Consider the following 19,963-nt stretch of genomic DNA (forward strand, 5'->3'; position numbering starts at 1 on the left):
TGGAACCCCTAGCTTCACATATATTGATTGATGAATTTTAGTCAGCCTTTGCTTGCAGAATAAGTCTATAAAAGGGGGTCATTTCTACTCTCCAACCAAATCTAAACTCCCTAGCTTGACTGTTTTGTGTTCCAACTATAAGCGTTGTCAAGGTACTGACTTTAATATTCACATTGTACAAATACTGCAACATTTAATAATTTAAGTTTTTCTTAATTAGTTTATGTTAATGTTAGGATTGCAAAGACTATACACAGTAATTTTAATCTCTGAAAACCTGAGAAAACTAGAATCTAAACTCTATATCTTTATCCTCCCTCCTAAAAACTTGTCATCAAAATATAAAAACATCTATTCCTAATATAATTTTATAGCTTTGCTTTCTCTAATTATGCGTATATCAAAACTATTGCATACATTATTAAGTCAAGTGCATTTTTCTTCTTTAAAAATTTATCTCGCAGGAACATCGTGTAGAAGTGGTTCACAGCAGATTCCAAAATGACTATTTGCTTTATTGTCTATTTTCGAAATCTATGTCTATTTCATAATTTTAATTTGTTTGCTAAAATTTCTGTCTGTGTTCAGCTAAGAAAAATGTAAGTGACATAAGGGGCCTAAGTGCCAGTGTGCTGAAGATGAGTCGTGACACTGCCCCCTTATCTTAGTAGTAAATTTCAACCATTAAAAACAAGTCCAGTGTACTCATCAAAATGTTGAAAACTTTGTGCAAGGTGTAATTCCAATTAGACACAACAAAATGGCAAGTCAGACAAAAACTTATGTTTGGAAGATATTTCTCTGCCAGTCTTATCTGTTTGAATTGTTTACTTAGTCATTCATTAGATTCTCTCACCAGTCCTTGGGAGCATCGCTATTAGCTCTTTTGTATGTACCAATATCCACTGAATAATTGTACTAGAATATCCTTGTACTGTGGGGGGCCCTCATCAACTACATAGGGCTAATCATTTGCTGACATGTTACTGCGACTCCGTTTTCACTGCGATGCCCCTTTGGCATCACAGTAACACGTCAACAAATGATTAGCCCAATGTAGTCGATGACGGCCTACAGTACAATTATGCAGTAGATATTGGTACATACAAAACAACCCTTTTAGTGATGTGATGCTCCGAGGACTGTGAGAGAGTCTATGTCATTCATATGCCTTGAGCAATCTGCCACACTTGAAATCCGCAGTACTTCTACAATCGATCTCACTACCTTTGATCTGGTTCTCTATAAACAGAGTGAGCTTTCACTGTGAAGAACTTCTTTGAGTTATCCAAATCTATCATAAGAGCTGTCAGACATCCACCATATACACATCCTGTGTCCAAACCCGTTGCATGCTCATGAAGCTGTAGTTTTCTCTTGGCATCATGCCCATAGTATACATGGAAAGGTCCTGGCCATAGTGAACCCCAAGGATGCCCCTCATTTCCAGAAGTTGTAGTCTGCCATCCTTTCCCTCCAAAATAATCTGAAAATACAATATTCCTCATGGTTATCATATCAGGAGCTTGTTGCCTTGACAACGGTTTTCCAGGTACTAGTCCTGCATGAACTATAATCATTTTCTTGCTGTGTATTGTAATAGTGTATGGAAGTTCTGATAAGTAGTCCCAATCGCTTTGATTCAATTCAGCCGTCCATTTGTATTTTTTCGAAAGTTCATAACCTTCATTCTTTTGGGCTTTCATTTCACGTAACACAGCTTCGTCATGGTTTCCACGCACTGCGTATGCATTTCGCATTTTCTTCACAAAATCCAGCACCGTCTTATTTTTCGGTCCTTTGTTTATTAGGTCACCCACAAAAATAACGATAGCATCTTCTTCATGGGCTTGTGTCTGTTCTAGAATCTCCATCAGTTCGTCATAGCAACCGTGCACGTCTCCAATCATGATGATTCTCTTCCCTTCCAGCGTTTCCTCATCAAACGTCACATGAGGACGTTTGGGTGTAGGTATATTAGACCTGGGAGTCAACTTGAACTCTGACTGTTTCACAAAGAGTGACACCAATGTTGTGACTAATGCAGCCATTATTAGTCAATCTGTGGGATACAAGGGAAAAGAGTTTCCATTACTACTAAGTCAAATGAAACTGAAATACACCTCTGTACAGTAAAATGTATGGTGAACTACAAACAACCATGACAGGCATATTGTGCCAATGAAGGTATATGGATGGTTCACTGAACTGCAGTGTGCCCTCTAAGCCAATCTGACGCGCCACTGATGCACACAATTTCAAGTGACGCACCAAAGTTCCCCTATCTCTTACTATGTGATGACTCACAAGAAATGCCAGTTTTTATCATTTTGACTCACAACAACAAAATTTGGCTATCACTAGAGGGCACACTACTGAACTACATTTGTACTGTTCTCCCTAGAACTTTATGGAATAGTAGATTTCATCTCTAAACTTAAAAAATGAATACTAAGATATGTCCTTTTGTTCTAAAAACTTTTCCATAACTCCATCATTTTTTCTGATGAGAAAGCTCACATTCAAATTGAACAACAAATTCGCTCTTATCCTGGCCTTCATCTAGCAAATTCAAGTATTTCAATAGTCTCCTACTAGCACTTTTAAATGAAAAAAATCCTGCGAAGAACGCTGAACCAGTTTCAAGTACTAACTCCATACAATGACATGAGAGCGATTATTCAAATTATTAAATATAGAGTGAGAAAAAGAGCATTCAAAATAAATTACATATGTACATGTATACTATATGGACATCAATCAAGTCTTTCCTTCCTTAGATAATATGTAACCAGCAATACAGCAACCATAAACATCGATGTGATTAAATTATGAATCATAAATAAACTTAACACATCACATATTAAATCAAATTCATATCCTTTTATTTATTAACAAATCATAATCAAGATTTGAATAATTAATCATTAATTTGTAATAGAACCCAGCTGTCACAATCTGGTCATTAAAACTCAAAGTTTTATTAAAACATTTATGATGTAACTTTATGTTTCATTTTCAAGGACAATAATGCTTTATTTTTTTACCTATTTCATTAAATATATGAGGTATATATAATGTTTCTGCTATCTTATACAATAGACATTGAAGTAATTCTGTCTGCACTTACTGGTGGTTTGAATAGACACTAGTTTATATACATACCAGTAACTTAACTGAATTCTCAATTCAAAGGAGTTTCTTTTTTTTTATCTGAAACATACACGATATGTCCAATGTTAGCCGAAACATACACAATATGTACAATGTTAGCTGAAACATACACATGATATGTACAATGTTGACCGAAACATACACATGATATGTCCAATGTTAGCCGAAACATACACGATATGTCCAATGTTAGCCGAAACATACACATGATGTGTACAACTTTAACCGAAACATACACATGATATGTACAATGTTAGCCTAAACATACATAATATGTACAATGTTAAACGAAACATACACATGATATGTACAATGTTAGCCGAAACATACATAATATGTACAATGTTAACCGAAACATACACATGATATGTACAATGTTAGCCGAAACATACACAATATGTACAATGTTAACCGAAACATACACATGATATGTACAATGTTAGCCGAAACATACACATGATATGTACAATGTATATATTGTTAGTCTAGAATCCACACAAATGGGGATTCAGAATTTTGATTTCCCATCGTGACGGGAGAAATAACAAATTTAAAACCCCATTTCACATGGATTCCAAGCTAGTACATTAGTAACACAGACCACAGACCACAGTACTGTGTTTATCAGTTATCAGATGCCAGTTATCATTGGCAAATGGAATTAGGGTCAATAAAGAGATGTATTTCTGAAAAAAGTAAGCTAATCAAATAAAGTAATAAATGAAATGTACACATGTACTTAAACTGATTACATAAATTAAATGATATGCAAATTATATGTTTACTGCTATGTTCATATTATCATGTTTATGAGGACCTGAGTGTACTCTTGTCCATAATTTGGTTTTTATCTTCAGTGTTATTATGTGTGGTAACTGGTTTTATAAGAAATGTAGGAGTGTCTGGCTGTCAAGGTCATATAATATGTCTATTTCCTACTATTACTACGATATGTGTCAGATTTCTCTAAAATGTGATTCATATTCAATCTGATTAAAATCTAATGAAGTAGTAATACAACTACATTTACTTCATTATTTCCTTCAAATATTGTCATTTATTTTTATTTTTTCTTTATGAGAATTTATCACCTCTTCCTACATAACTCTCAGAATGACAAAATCAAAAAGATGTATTTCGAGATATATAATAATTTTATTTTTTTTAAATGTACTTGTTATAAATGTGTGGTTTTACATGAAATAACTCTGGCTATCCAGGCAGAATCAGTGATACCAATACGTCTTTTCCCTATTATGCAGAGTATAAGACTCTCTGCCAGTATACAGGCGAGCAGTCTTGTATTATTTAATGTACATACAAGTAATTCCTGACTGTTCTACCCATCAATCGACGACAACACAAAAAACATGTAGCAAATGTGTGCAATACTCTGAATTTTCAAGGTCTGCATCTTCAAATACACTCCTCTTCAATGTATGTCTTCATTTCTCACTATAAGAGTCTGTTAATTGCCACTTATAACTTATATGTAATGAACAAATTACTGTTACATATTATGTGTGTATGCCTTCTCATATGTTGCTCCACAACTGAGGAATTTTCGAACACTTGACATTTAAGAAGTGTTGTAGTTTGGACAATTTAAAACTGACTGACTATTTATCCAATCAGCATTACTGAGGGGAAATATTTGGCTGGTTTCAAATATGTTACAGATATGTCAGTGATGTACACATCCATAGCATGGATAAATAATTCACAGTACATAACAGAAATACAGACAATGATCAACAATGGAGGTTAGATGTGTATCCATTTTGATTCCCCCACGGCTCCAACGGTTCATTCACGGGCACATTACACGTATCATGCCATGCTACGAGTACGAGATCAGATCCCATGACTATCTCGGGTTCAATCATGGTTTTGACTTTTTTGTCCTTAATAATCTTACTCTTGGACTCATGTCATACTTACACAACTGGTGTCGTTTGTGAAAAAAAAAAGTATCCTCCTTCGGAAGTATGTCTTGGAGATTTCGGACTAAGAAGACTATAGAAAATTGGTCCATCGAACATGCGTGGGACTCATACCTTCCATCGATACGAAGACATCAAATGCTCAGTCGATTTAGAATGGGGACATATAAGTGGGTCTACCTTTAACCTTTGACCTTCGAACGAGTGCAAAAAACCGCATAGTCTAGTGTACGCATGCGTCACAGCCAGCTGGCTGTAAGTGTAACACTTGTTAGTACATGTGCGATGTGTGTTGCTTGACTTAGACGCTAATTCGTACAACCACAGGTAAGAGTGTAATATATTTACTCTCACATACATTTACTTTATTTTATCCACCAATGGTGGCATCTCCCCATATGCCTCCATGATCTACGTATTTCTACGTGCCAAACGTAAATCTGTAATGTGTGTGGCAGATTAGACTTGTGTAGATTGTTTCGCCGGACCTTCGATTGTTTATGTTTGTCGTGATCGAACCGAGAGGTGAGCGAGATGGCGTCGCGTCGACAGCTGGACGGGAGAAGAGTGATTGAACATTTGAGCTATAAAACAGTTTATTTGTTGTCTTTCAAGTGTTAACATTTTTATAGTTGTTGTTTTTTCTAGATAATCAAAATGCCGACTGTACTGACACTGACAGACGATCCGAAATGCTTCAAGGCAACAGTCGGTGATATAACGAGACTTGATTTATCCAGTCGTGATCTGAAATTTCAGGATTTGAAAGCGCTTGGGTTGTCAAGATTTCCACGTCTAGAACAACTCGATGTTAGTGACAACAACTTAACAAGCTTCCCGGAAAATCTTCCTTTACAACATCTACGTAAACTGAATTGTTCCAACAACAGGCTGAAAGATGTTACCTTCCTAAAGCAATTTCCAAAGCTAGAAGAGATCTCCATTGAAATGAATCTTGTCAATGTAAGTAAACTTTTCTTTTTTAGGGTGTGCTCTTCACTTTACCTCCATGGTGTAAACCATCCAGGAGAAGAAGAAAAAAAAACATGGTTGAGACTAGTTACAACATATATTTTTCAACTATTGTTGTTTCAGCATAGACAGTGGAGGAATCAACTGTTGTAATTTGTTTCAAACAATGGAGAAACTTCTGTTGTCATGGTAACATTAACAGCTTGTCTTTTTGTGTGAATGTTGGTCATTGCTGGGAAACAGTCAAGTTTGGCTCCAGTTTTCTTTGCACCACATACATGTCATGTAATACAATAGACATCCTTTGCCACTCTCAAATTCAGAGCAATGGTGGTATACTAGTAACTTCTACCATGGAAGTATAACTTTATACTTCCATGATTTTATTGACACATTGTCATTATACTTCAAAAGGCCCAAAGCAGTATTATTCTTATCCAAGTCTGAATATCAGACCTATTCACAATAAAAAGAGCGAAAATAACATGTACCACACTTGTCAAAATTTAGTCCCCTTGACAACATAGGGCACAAGTTAAGTTTATACATATTTTGCAAAAGGTACTCAAAGTATTGTACTTACTGAGGCATACTTAAGCACTACTTGCAATTGACTTAACTCAAATCCGTTATTTAGATATAACCATAGACCCTTGTTAGTGGAGGGTCTTTGATATAACTCATAAATTATCCGATGGTGTAATTTATCATACATATCAAAAAAATGTACAGGAACTCTCTACTATGCAATCAACAGTTCTAACAATGTCAGAACAAAAATTGTACGGGAACTCTATACTATACAGTCAACAATTCTAACAATGCCAGAACACAAATTGTAATGTCATAGAAGGCATGCATTGACATTAAACATAAACATTATACTGGAATGGATTATGTGGCCTTCTTTAAAGTACTTTTACTTGAGTAAAAAGCTTATAAACCCAGCTTGTGCCACATTAGTGATGATTCATTTCTACTTCCCTTCATTTCAGGTCAATGAAGAATACATAGCTGTACATATGCTGCCTGATCTTGTCTTGTACAATGGCCGCTCAACACAGTATGCAAGAAAAATGACTACAGGCTATGAAAACAAACTTTCAGCCAAGGTAGAATGGTTTTCCTTCATTTGTTCATTGATATCAATACAGCATCAATTGTGTAAAACCAAATATGTCTATGAGAATGTTTAACATTCATTATCAGTATATCTCATCAGAGTCAATAGGAACCAAAAATAACAAAACTTCTGTGACTATCACAGGGCAACATGTTTTGAGACTACTAAAACATTATTGTGAAGTGTTCTGCTTGTTCTAGATATTTTCTTAAATTTAATACAAAATTGTTTTGTGTCATGTATTCTGAAAAATTGATCTTTCAGTGATTGCTGTCAGACTTTTGAACTTATTGTGTAGGGGCTGTTTTTCTCAAAAGTAAATGTTGTCTTCAACTCGGTTGTCAACATTGAATATTAAGTCATCTGTTACCTTTTCATTGCTTGCTGTTTTCAAACTTCTTTTCATTTTTATTCCCTTTCATATTTTCTTAATACTACACACACTCATGCTCATAATGTAAGAAACCAAACATTTTCATAAATTTAATATTGTGACCTTTGACCTCAGTTACACAGAATCTGGAAAGATAAGTATGAAGACCTATATGCTGGCATTTCTTCTCTTCTTGAATCTGCCCGGATTGAGAAGGCTCTTAAACGACGGTTACAAGATGTACCCTATGGACCAGCTTCATTGCAGCATTTGAAAGATTATCTAGTAGGTCTAACTAATTCCTCATCTTTGAACCAAGAACTTGCCTTCTGAAAAGAAATACAGAAGAAAAGCACACATCTAGCACTGTAAACAGGCTGTAGGACTAGGAGGTACGACCTGCTAACGATGTATGTCGACAGCACTGTAAACAGGCTATAGGGCTAGGAGTTACAACCTGCTAACGGTGTATGTCGATAGCGCCATAAACAGGCTATCAATATCTTTGTGAGATGTGTTAAATTTATTTCTGAAACAACATTTCCCACCAGGACACCTAACAATGTAATATAATGTGTTTTTGCAGTGATTTACGGTGATGGACTGTGGCACTATTGTAATCTTTGTTGGTTTCTGTTTTGTTAAGATTGCATATTTGGTTCAGAAACACATGTCCGTAGCCAAGGAAGAAAAGGAGAATTCAGAGAAAGAGAAGAAAAGGAAAACTGCAGAGCCTCCAAAGAAGAAACAGAAAATTGGTAATGGTAAAGAGAAGGAGGATAAATGGAGTTCATCTAGGAAGATTAAAATGAAAGGTGTAAGTATAGGGATGAGGATTTGATATTCATTTTGGATTTTTAATTTCTAAAAACAATTTTATCATGGCTTCGTACTTGAAAAATAATTTGCAAAAGATTGATAAATGTGTAACATTTTTGTTAATGTACGTACAAAAACACTGGTGCTAACATGAGATAAAGGTAAAGTAAAAAATGATTGAAAATTAACATGAAAGGCCAGTCCTGGTTTGAAACTTTCACCTTTTCAAGTCCTAACATGTGGCGTAATGGCCATGTTGTGTGAAGCCATAGGTGGAGGGTCTACTTTACCACCACTGTCATTTACTTCCAACAGCTATATATGAGTTTAACTACAATTGAGCCTTGTTCAACCAACAACTAGCTGCACGTTGTTCAGGAAATATAATTCTAGTGTGTCGAGTGGCACCAATTGATATATTATCCAATGGAGCCAAGAAATGAAATGGTTCACCATTGTAAATCTGTTCCAGGGTTATTCTGTAATGATTAATATATGGGGTTGTCAGTAGCCGAGTGGTTAGCTTGTATGACTCTTACCTCTGTAGTCTTGGTTCGAACCTGCCAGGTGTCGACTGAGTTTGATTAATTTACCACGCTGTAAGTAAGAAGATTGTCATTCAGTTTGACTCTACCATACAATGCAGGTTTTCCCCGGGTACTCCGGTTTCCTCCAGCACTAACACTGAACCAAAGGAGTCTATAAATGGGACTAGCTCCTGTTGGTTATCCGATAAATAAATAAAATATACAGTGCTATGAGTACAACTTTCCTTGTAAGAAAGGTTTATCATGCACAAAGATTCATTAACCTGAAGATTAATTATAACAGATATTTACAGCATTGACCAAATTAAATTTATTTTTTTTGTTAACATATATATTTAACATACCCACATAAAAAATTCACAAGTTCATGATATTCCTTATTTCCTTCAGACTGGTCTGCCCCGTAACTTCACACCAGTACACTTTATCAGGTGTCACTCAAAGACCAATGATCCTGATGATGAAGATAATAGAGTCTGGAGATGTGCCTTTGAACCTGATCCTAACAATAAAGGTATTTATACAAATTTTGTAAATGACTGTGAGGGAATGTATGTACAAATGTACAGGAATCCTTGCAGAGTAGATTATTGAATACGCCGTATTCCGGTTATCGAAGAAGCCCCGAAAAGATAAAAGATATGATTGTTTGGCCACTAGGGGCGCTGTTTTAGAACCGGAAGTGGGGGCCAGAATTGTAGAGCATTGTTGCAAAGCATAGAGTCTATAGGCATCGTAACCACTGACTAAAGATTTTCTGTCATTCCCCGTAACTTTACGCTATAATATTGCATTATCGCCCATCAAATAACGAAATAGCAAATTAACCTCTTGTTCTCCTAATATTTCGCGTAAGTTTGGCTCTGCAATTCGACCGTGAGGAAAACCCAAAAGTAGCAACATTTTGAAACGGGTAGTACACTGACATCTCACTCACGTTTTCAGTGTGACCTCGTCCATTTGCGTTACCGTTGGAGAAATTGTAGCGATTGCTTCCAGTCAAACATCGGAACGGAAAAAGGTACAAAAACAGAGGAAAGAACCCTCAAAATCACAAGCGGCTACAGTTATTGCAGCTTGTATAAAACCAATCTGATTAAAATCCGATGTAGATGTCGGCTAATCGTTCATTGCTATTTTACTTTCGTTATTGTGCCTGAATTGACCTTCGTGGTACATGTTTGATCGCCTCCTCTACCGATCAGGACAAAAACGTAAACATGTACCAAGAAGGTCAATTCAGGCAAAATAACGAAGGTAAAATAGCAATGAACGATCAGCCAACATCTACATCGGATTTTAATCAGATTGGAAGCTGTTGTCAGATTTGTAATTTTCTAATCGTTCTTTTGTCAAGCAACAGACACCAGTAAGGTAAAGAAATATGTTTATCATGTCTACATCGGGTATATTTCGAAGGTCCTCCGTCCAACTTTCAATGTTTCCGCTGTCGATTAGTTCTATCTTTGGATGCTTGACATCCACTATTCGTCTCCTCTTCCGTTCTCTCAGAAAATTATCATTTTCTAGTGTTTCAAGACCAAGGTTGACAGCATTTCTGGCGATATCTAGTAGATTTAGAAGTAGTAATTTTCCACTCTTTTATGAATGCACGGAGTTCTTTTACGACCATTTTGTTGACAGCTTCATACATCGCCATACTATTAGATGCCATGACGAAAATTCTGGCCCTCACTTTGTCAGATATGGTGCGCCCTCTCGCGATACTTTCCTGCGAAACAACCGGAAGTTCGATAACCGGAATACGCCGTATTGAGTCATAATAATAATAATGGAGATCTGGGGGAAACATGCAGAAACAAAATTTGCTTCAGAATTGTTTTCAGTGCATTAACTGAAATACTACTCGTCAGTAATTTTCATTCAATGCAAAGTTGTTTTTTTAGCTCCACTGTCAGCAACAGCTGACCAGAGCTTAAGGGTTAGGTTGATTCTCCATCGTTATCCGTCAACCTTTTAGCATAACTGAACTGATAAGGTTCATTAGTGCTATAGCTGTGTGGTGTGTGTGTGCGTGTATGTGTGTGGGTGTCTGTATGTGTGTGTGTGTAATTTTCGTTCAATGCAAAGTTTGTCTTTGTTATAATAGAGAAATGTGATGAGCACACAAAGACGTGTTGTGTTATGATAGTGGTATGTACAACTACAAATTGGCTCAAAGCTTACCACGCTAAAAGACCCAAAGTACGAGTATTACCCAGCACAACATACATGTACTAAGGGTAGATTACTGTAATATAGTGTAATGTTCAAAACTGCTGTGCAATGAGTCGATGTGTGCAATGATTATCTTTTTTATCTTTTTTTCACAAACAGGTGACACAACAAATATTGTCGCTACATGTGGCAGTGATTCTGTTTGTCTACTTGATTGCAAAAGTGGTAAAGTGATGAAGAAATATAAACAGCCCAATGAGGTTGGTATATTTATCAAGTATTTGAATACCTGTACTGTTTTCATCAATTCTGCCTGTTCAGAGTTCAGTTGCAGCTAGTGTAGCTTTAAGTTGAATACAGATACAAACATCAGGACATATTCACATATCTGTCAAATGACCTCCTCACAGTGGTCGGAAATGGACACCCTGTTCTGCATTCATCTAAAATAGTAGCCTGCAAACAAACTGCAGTCCACTACAAAACATTCTATTATTTTTTATTTTATCACACCTGCCATTGACAATACATGTAAGGTAACACATCTGAGGAGAATGACACTTTGAAACAATGAACAGGAAGATAGTCAAAGCTGGCCTGAGTTCCTTCTGTAGATACCTGTGGTTATACATGTGTGAAAGCCATACATAGCATCCCTTTGTTCCTCTTCATTACTATTATTATTATTATTTTATTTCTTGTAAGAAAACACGCTACACATGCGTCTCAGCGCATTGTACAGACTGAAGTTTAAAAATTGCAATAAAGTAAAGAAAATAACAGCACACAAAAGGGGAATAAATGTAAAACTGACCGACTAAAATAATTCACAATGTATAAAAACCAACAAGTTAAAATCAATCACATAAAATGTTGTCTAAAAAGATGTGTCTTTAAACTACATTTAAAAATGTCAACAGTCATTATATTTCTTATTTCAAATGGACGTGAATTCCACAGAGAGGGTGAGCACACTGAAAAAGCCCTCTGGCCATAAGATCTATTGAAATTGCCACGTGGTTGGACTAAGAGTAGCTTTTCAGCAGAACGAAGATTTCGTGTTGGAACATAAATGCTAATTACTATGCATTTATTAATTAGGTCATGAATATTAATGCTGTCCAGGACTCCAGTTACAGTTGGGAGATCCCTGATTTGACTCTGACAATCATTATTGTTTGTACAAAATTACAACCTTAGACCATGATGCTTAGACCCTCCTATGGTACAACCTATAATTGTATATTTGTACAATTTTGATTGTAAAACATATATCAGTTCCCTTTATGGATCTATGCAATTACTTTGCATTAATGAACTTTTCACTAAAGAATAATATAAGTTTCCTTTTATCAGCAATTGTCACTTTTCTTGTTACTAGGATTTCTATGCCATTGCCTGGACAACAGTAGTCATGGAAATTGGAGGAAAGGAGACACCAACCAATCTGCTAGCAGCTGCCGGCAAGTCTTGTCAGATCAGATTGTTGTATCCAGTTCAGTTGATTTGTTATGCAAATACTCCAGTGAACAAACAGCCTATCAATGTCTTACTTTTTCATCCAGAAAAACCAACCTGGCTTTTCAGTGAGTATATTTTTGTATCATTTCCTCTAACTATTTTTATCATGTATCAGTTGCCTACACTAGCGTAATCTTCAAAATATTGGTGTTGGCTGGCTATGGCATAAGTTGTTCTCGGAATGGGGGACTATTACAATCAGCTTCTGAACTTTGACCTTCAGGGGTAATTATCAAAATCCAACCATTGCCTACATATCACAGAGACTTTGAAGTATTTTTTTTTTTTTGCCACAATTTCTTTGAAATCATGTCACTATTCAGTCAAATATGATTTAAGTTAAGTATTTGAAAGGGGTGCTGTGTCTTCTATGAAGACTTGTTTTCAATATGTTGGAGATTTTTGGCTATGGGAGAAGGAGGTCTGTTTAGACAGATTTTCATTTCAGGAAATTAACTTCCAATCAGAAATTGTCATGATGCATCATTGCAGTTTATTAGGATGGTATCTGTATTACACTGTAGTGAATAGTTTCTTAAGGCACACTGTGTATGGTTCTGTTCTGTACTGAAGTTATACTGGTAAACCTGGACATTTTCGCTAAAGACTTCAATTATTTTCGCTTATTTCACTGGAATATAAAGATGCAAATCTGAGTAGTGACTAAAATATGTTCTTGTCACATGAACACAATTGTCAATGTACCAGTCTTGGTGGTTTAGTTAAAATTGGTCTTTGAGAACTTGATAAAGACTGTAAACTCAGAAAATTTCTAAGTGGTGAAAATACCAAGCTTTAGAGTATTTTACATCAGACAGTTATGAGAAAAAGAATTGGATGTTCCTTTGAATGGATGAAACTAATCATATTCCTTGATTGTGCTATTATTTCAGTACCCTAGAAAAGAAAAAAATAATTATATAATAAGTTGCTTAGAATTTTTGAGAAAAGAAGAATTTATCACAGGGAATCATATTACTCACCTCCTTAGGCACACAAATTGAGACAGTGAAGGAAAATTGGTGCTTTTTCTTTCAGCTGTATCTTCACATAAAAAGGGTTTGTCATTTTGCTAAATCTGTATTATGTTGTTTTTCCTGTTTAACTTAGGTGGTACAAGAGAAGCTGTAACATTATGGGATATTGGTATCCCTAAGTTACCAAACTATGGCTGTCAGCCTAGGTAAGTTCAATAGTTTGTGCTATCTTCAGGTTGTGTATTTGTAATTTTAAAGAATGAACATGAAAATTTTAGTGTAATTTATTTTCATCTGTTAATAACTATATTTATATCTAATTAACCCTCTTTGTACAAACAAATGCCCCTTGGGAGAAAGAAAATTAATTTGTTACATGCACTGAGGTTACAGCTAAGTACTTACTTGAAATTTTCAACTTGTGATGTTTCATGAGGCATGGCTGCTTTACATAGATCAATAAAAATATTGCAAATCATCAATACACTTTTGAATAGCTCATATTTTTGTTAGTGTTCTCCATCAGGCATCTCGGACAACTTATCATTCATATAATTTTTACAATGTTATTTTTTAAAGTATTTAATAAATGTGTTACCTCATTTTTTAATAATTTATGAATTACGCAAGGTATTTCAGTCACTTTGTGTAGTATTGTTGCTGAATCAAATTATCTGCTGGAGATAAGTCTTTGATAGAATACTTTCATGTACAAGACAAGACGTTAGAGAGTTGTTGAAAACACAACTAGTGTACTACCACTGAAAACATTCAATCATCAAACTATAGATCAACACAAACTACAACTGTTGACATCAGACCATGGCCGAACAGAACCTGTTACAAACAAGGAAAGCAAACAAATGAATTGGATTGACACGATATACAGCATGTATTGGAAGTACAGAGACTTATATTACATTCACATCATTTGATAAGAATAGTTTTATGGCCACTTTACATAATAGTTCATGTTCACAAACAATTTCCAGTTTTCCTGACATTTCATGTACAGATAAAGATGTCATTAAACTGTTCTTATCAAACCATGGTGTGTAATACAAGTCTCTGCTGTTCCAACATGCTGAGCCAAGTGTTATTAAACCAATTCATTTGTTTACTTTCCTTGTTTGCAGTAGATTCAGTTCGTCCCCAGTCTGATGTTGGCAGTTGTAAAAGCTATTGTCATGTGGTAGATTCAAAAGTGGATGGTCATGTGAAAATAATCGTCCTGTAGTCAGGATTATAGGATCATCACTGAAAAAGGTTGAATTTGCCACCACTTGAGAAAAATTCACTATGCCAGTATAATTACATGAGTGTCCGTTTGCAGCTTGTATCAACATCTTGTCATATAATAATCATTTTTAGTTTGTATCTATGATGACTTGCCGTCATTGTACCTTTCTTACACTGCACTATAAAAAATGTGTTATTTTTTTGAGCAGACAGCTGTGTAGCTTCAAAGCAGTATCAGATGTCTTAAACCTAGCTGTATTACCTAGGACAGGTCAAAGGTCAGACAGGTTAATCGGTGGCTGTGATGATGGTATTTATGGATGGGATCTTGATGAGAAAATTGATTCCAAAACCAGGTTGGTCTGATTTCCTTTATGCGAATCACACATATGTTTCTATTCATGCATGATAACATATTAAAGGTTTCCTGGGAGTTAATAATTTGCATCTAAATGATCAATATTCACAGGAAAATCTTTTACACTAAAATGTCCATTATCTGAATTATTCGGTCATCCCAACTCACCTTGTATCCCCCCGAAAAACAACAACACCTTTCTTCTATTGTTTATATCCATGCCTTGGTGAATATGTATTTTGTTACTGAACTGAATGATGTAGAATGGGTCAGAGCATACTGCTCATATTATCAAATAGTTTGAGATTGCGAAGTATTTCAGAACAGGTGATAGTGTTCAGAGAAAAATTGTTCTTAGACAGGTTTGAGGTCATTCTGAATACCAATGTCCTTTCCTTAAGACACTAAATATTTATATTTTTATAATTACAGGCAAGTTTCTGTAGAATATTTATTGCCATCCTGCAAACAAAAAGAAGAAATATTTGTGGATGGACTAGCTGTGGTTCAAGATGACATCATTGGTAAGGTCAAAGGTCAAAGTTTTATGCAAAGTGGTTTGTCTTATACAAGGTAGACATGTAGTCATAGGCATCATAATGTACCTTGTCATAATGAATGTCGATAAACAAATTAAGTAGTTTTAACTGTTTAATAGTCTATAGGGTACACACCATGACAGGGCGTCCTCACACATCAGTCAACCCCTCCCACGAGAGAGGAGGCCAGTTAGGGCAGAATGACATGACGTTTCTTACAATTATATTCATAGTTATGGCAAAATAAAATAGTCAGTCTGTACAAATAATGTATATATGTAGTTGAACTACAGATTCAAGACTATAGCACTAAGTATGTACTAATATTTTAGGTTGCTATTTAAACCCAAATATTTTATTGAACCCCATGATTTGTGTAAGCACTGCCACATTGAAGGCATACAGATTATATTAGTCTAGTTCCTGATGGACCTTATTCCGTACTATGTTATCTTCATACGTCAGGAACTAGATTAGGATTATATAGGAACATAGTTTTTGTGTCAAACCGACTTTTTCTGTAGCTGTCCCAAATTTTTTTTAAAACTATGTTTCTTGCCTAAATTTTAATTCTCATCCAACTCTAAATGTTATGCCTACTGGCAGGAATATTCTTTTTTATGATTTTCCATGATGTCATGAAATAATGATAATTTTCTCCCTTTCTTTCTTCATCAGCTACTAAATTCTCTAGGCTGACTGAAGATGATGAATTTGTGTCAGACAGTGTTATTCATATATGGAATGTTACAGAGACAGATAGTCAGCTTGGTAAAAGGAAAACTGATTTTGAGATAATACCAACAAAAGTGGTACATTCGCTACAATGGAAAAGTATCAATGAGATTTATCTGTATCTGAGTTGTCGTAAAGGTATGTATCATGCTCTGTGAATTTCATAGGAAGATCGGGTGAATATGAATAAATCTTCCTGTGGTGCTTTGATGGTGGGGGTGGGGGGGGGTTGCATTTCATTATCATGTGCTGGTAGCTCCTTATTTTTCATGAAAACATCGATTTTGTTTCAGTAAATATATTTGCCGCTCACAAGTTTTCTATCTTTCATTTATACTGCATTTACTACTTGTAGTGTAAGTAAACTGATATCATTTTCTACTCAATACAGATTCAGGCGTTGTGGCTGCAGGAGATGATAAGGGGAACATACACCTCTATGATGTGTCAAAGGTCACCAGTTCAAAGGTGAAAGGTGACAGTATTGCTGCCAGTCAGGTAAGAAACAGTTATAGTGATTTTCATATTTTAAAATCATATTTGATTCTATTTTTGTTGAGAGGTCTACAATTACCATACTGAGCGACGCTAGTGTCGTTACTAGAGCAAGGGCCCAGTACTTTCAAGAGAGTAAGACTAATTTACATATGTTTCTAGTTTTGTGGATTAATCTATAATTTATGCAAAATTATGCATGTTTTAACATTACCCACTCTTACAATAAAAATCATCAAAACCATAGAAATCGAATAATTTGTCGAAAAGTTGTTGACAAGATTAATTATTCTAATAAAATCATGTCAAGTGAATATGTTGAACAGAGTCTACACAAGGGTAATGATATCACCTTTGAGCAAAAGTTATATTCTTGTACAAATTTATCTATTTTCAAATCTTTTTCCTGTCTTATTACTTTCTATAGGTGTTAGACTGGCCAAGCAGTGTCCTGGATGATGACTCTGATTACATTCTTATTAATCACATTGACATCAGCTCTGATCTCAAAACCATCGTAGCAGTCACACAGAATAACATTGTATGTGTATGGAAAGCTAAATGAAATGTCTAGTTTTGTATACTGTGCTACACTATTTGAATACTGTGTTTCATGAGTTCATGTGGACTGTAATGACGTCATCAATCCTGTCTTATCAGCGTTTTCTTGAGGGAAAAGGAGATTAGACTGTGCCCACAATGGCTGATGTCAGTCTAGTGATTAGAGGATGTTCCTATTATTTTCACAGAATATTCCTATGTCAAACAGTAGTTGTGAATTTACATATCAATACATTCATGTACATAATTTTGTGTGTGATTTTGTTACTTTTTTCTTGTGAGAACTGTGGAAGCCATATTGCATTGTCATTTGTATCTGTATCTGTATATATACGTCGAATGATTGACAGAATGAGAAGCCACTCTCATGCATATCAACCAAAACAGCATCAACATACATTGCCATTAGAGAGAATTCAGAGGTCACATGTCTGTAATATCAAGGTCAAAGGTTAATTATGCTGTATGAATCTTATCCAGTTGTTTCATACAAGGAATGTAAAGTTCATGTGAATCCAAGTATCACTCTCACCAGCCTCCTGTCATGTGTGAGAAGTGTTGACCAATGTGTGAGGGCGCCCCATCATGGTGTACCTTACAGACTAAGTGTCCAACTGTGTGTATAAAGTTTTAGATGCACAGAAGTTTCAAATCATGTTTTTCCAATATATGAGTGAAGAGTTCACAAACATCACATCATGTCTGTACCCATTGTTTGAAAAACAGATAACACGTACCTCGCAGGTGAGAGTATACATATTTTGTGACCCAATGATTGTGAATTGTGTTCCTTTACGAATTGGATGTCAGTGACTTTTTGTTTGAGTAAAACATTGTACTTTCAAAACTTGTTAGTCAGTGATGAGACAGTAGATGGACTGCAGCAGTGTACAATGTGACACATTTTTAAAGATATTTTTGTAAATCATGTTTTAAAATCTACCAAATTAATGTTATGAATGTTTCCTGTGCTTTTATTACATTTATATTTTTTTACTGATTTTTACCTGAAAGAATTACGACTCTGGTAATCAAGCCTTTGGTTAGATACAAAATTAAAATTAAAATATATCGTTCTTCGATGTGGTAGATTACACAAGTGGGTGATAGTGTTTCCTCTGTTGTGTGATTCTAATCACCCTGTGATCAAGACATAGTAAACATTGGAAGTCCCAAAACAGCACTGCAAGTTTATGGAACTCTGTCAATAAAACTCTGCATGCCTCCCTACTGAGACTATAATTACACTAACAGTAGCTTATCACTGTTGCATCAACATGTTGCAACAATAGTTTCAGTTTGTGTCTATCTTAGTAAACCAAAGGCTCAATTAGCAGAGTAATAGCTGAATTTACTGTGATGGTAGTTTTATTGAAAAATATTTTTGTACTTTTTTTGATACTATTTTCACTTGTACTGTAGTATTGCCTTTTCAGAGGAAGGATTATTGAGATCATGTTTGTTCCCAGTGAGCATTTTACTCAAAAATATTTCAAAAGTTACAAAAACTTAAAAAACAGAGATAAAGTTATGTTACAAAAACTTAATAAGAAAGACAAAGTCATTGCTTATATGCCTGTTTCAACATTGTTGTATTAAACCACTGCCATTATGTATTCGCTGAAAGTAAGAAAATTCCCTTCCACACAAGACTGTGTGTGGAAGGACAGATCTCAGGGTATCATAGTGTATTGTCTACACATTGAACATTGACCATGTAAAAGCTATTTTAGTATATATTTTTTTAACCTATATCACACCGTGAATCATTAAAAGGGACCTGTGCATACTGAAGGCACTCATCATACTGTGTGCTTTTATGCATTACAAACAAATCAGCAAGGTTCTGTGTAGTCTGAAAGATTGAGTCATTGATTTGGTTTGTAACACTCGCTACATACAAAGAAACAATGACAGATCGTTCATGCTAGGTTCTCTGTTTTGTCAGAATTTTCACAAGCTTTATTTTCATAGAAATAAAGCTTTGACGTCATTCGTTCATTTGCCATGTTTGACATGCTTCTGGAATGATTTCAGCCTTTAAATAAAAGTTGCAAAAGTCACAAACATTTTATGGTGTATTTCTCTTTCATCATTTCTTTTCCAGAGAATGGGTGATTTGTCATATCTTTAACTTGGTGCGTAAAATGGTGCCTTTTTTTGCCATTTGAATTGTTTTAATGTCCTTCAAAAAATATCAGTATTATGACAACTCAATCTTGACAATAATATTTGGAAGTTTACCTCTTTCCTTGTCACAGTGGAAAATCATTTCATCCCATCCATCCAACCTAATGTAATCATAACATCAATGCCCATGGAACCATGTCAAGTTACAAATATATATATAAATAAACAAACAAAATATGCATGAGTATATTAAATATCATATTATAACAAGATTTTAA

The 19,963-nt window shown here is 35.1% G+C and overlaps 3 protein-coding genes across 3 annotated transcripts; 2 read left to right on the forward strand and 1 right to left on the reverse strand.

The window, feature by feature from the left end:
* Positions 1-1,176: 1,176 nt before the first annotated feature.
* LOC144449037 (bis(5'-nucleosyl)-tetraphosphatase PrpE [asymmetrical]-like) lies at positions 1,177-8,958 on the reverse strand. The gene is made up of 2 exons (XM_078139443.1): positions 8,944-8,958; positions 1,177-2,062 (listed from the first exon to the last, which is right to left on the reverse strand). The coding sequence occupies exon 2, from the start codon at positions 2,049-2,051 to the stop codon at positions 1,224-1,226; it is 828 nt and encodes a 275-aa protein (XP_077995569.1). The 5' UTR covers positions 2,052-2,062; positions 8,944-8,958; the 3' UTR covers positions 1,177-1,223.
* On the forward strand, positions 5,775-7,918 carry LOC144449698 (leucine-rich repeat and WD repeat-containing protein 1-like). The gene is made up of 3 exons (XM_078140274.1): positions 5,775-6,080; positions 7,085-7,201; positions 7,721-7,918. The coding sequence occupies exons 1-3, from the start codon at positions 5,775-5,777 to the stop codon at positions 7,916-7,918; spliced, it is 621 nt and encodes a 206-aa protein (XP_077996400.1).
* On the forward strand, positions 8,366-17,930 carry LOC144449036 (leucine-rich repeat and WD repeat-containing protein 1-like). The gene is made up of 10 exons (XM_078139442.1): positions 8,366-8,402; positions 9,343-9,466; positions 11,290-11,390; positions 12,512-12,716; positions 13,762-13,834; positions 15,077-15,223; positions 15,658-15,749; positions 16,443-16,637; positions 16,891-16,997; positions 17,422-17,930. The coding sequence occupies exons 1-10, from the start codon at positions 8,394-8,396 to the stop codon at positions 17,557-17,559; spliced, it is 1,191 nt and encodes a 396-aa protein (XP_077995568.1). The 5' UTR covers positions 8,366-8,393; the 3' UTR covers positions 17,560-17,930.
* Positions 17,931-19,963: the final 2,033 nt, after the last annotated feature.

This window comes from Glandiceps talaboti, chromosome 18, assembly GCF_964340395.1.
Source record: "Glandiceps talaboti chromosome 18, keGlaTala1.1, whole genome shotgun sequence".
Classification (NCBI taxonomy): Eukaryota; Metazoa; Hemichordata; class Enteropneusta; family Spengelidae; genus Glandiceps; species Glandiceps talaboti.

Coding starts and splice junctions, on each gene's coding strand:
- LOC144449037 (XM_078139443.1), bottom strand. CDS start 2,051: ATGGCTGCATTAGTCACAACATTGGTGTCACTCTTTGTGAAACAGTCA.
- LOC144449698 (XM_078140274.1), top strand. CDS start 5,775: ATGCCGACTGTACTGACACTGACAGACGATCCGAAATGCTTCAAGGCA. Junction 6,081..7,084: donor TTGAAATGAATCTTGTCAAT/GTAAGTAAACTT, acceptor CCTTCATTTCAG/GTCAATGAAGAATACATAGC. Junction 7,202..7,720: donor AAAACAAACTTTCAGCCAAG/GTAGAATGGTTT, acceptor CTTTGACCTCAG/TTACACAGAATCTGGAAAGA.
- LOC144449036 (XM_078139442.1), top strand. Junction 15,750..16,442: donor GGTTCAAGATGACATCATTG/GTAAGGTCAAAG, acceptor TTTCTTCATCAG/CTACTAAATTCTCTAGGCTG. Junction 16,638..16,890: donor GTATCTGAGTTGTCGTAAAG/GTATGTATCATG, acceptor TACTCAATACAG/ATTCAGGCGTTGTGGCTGCA.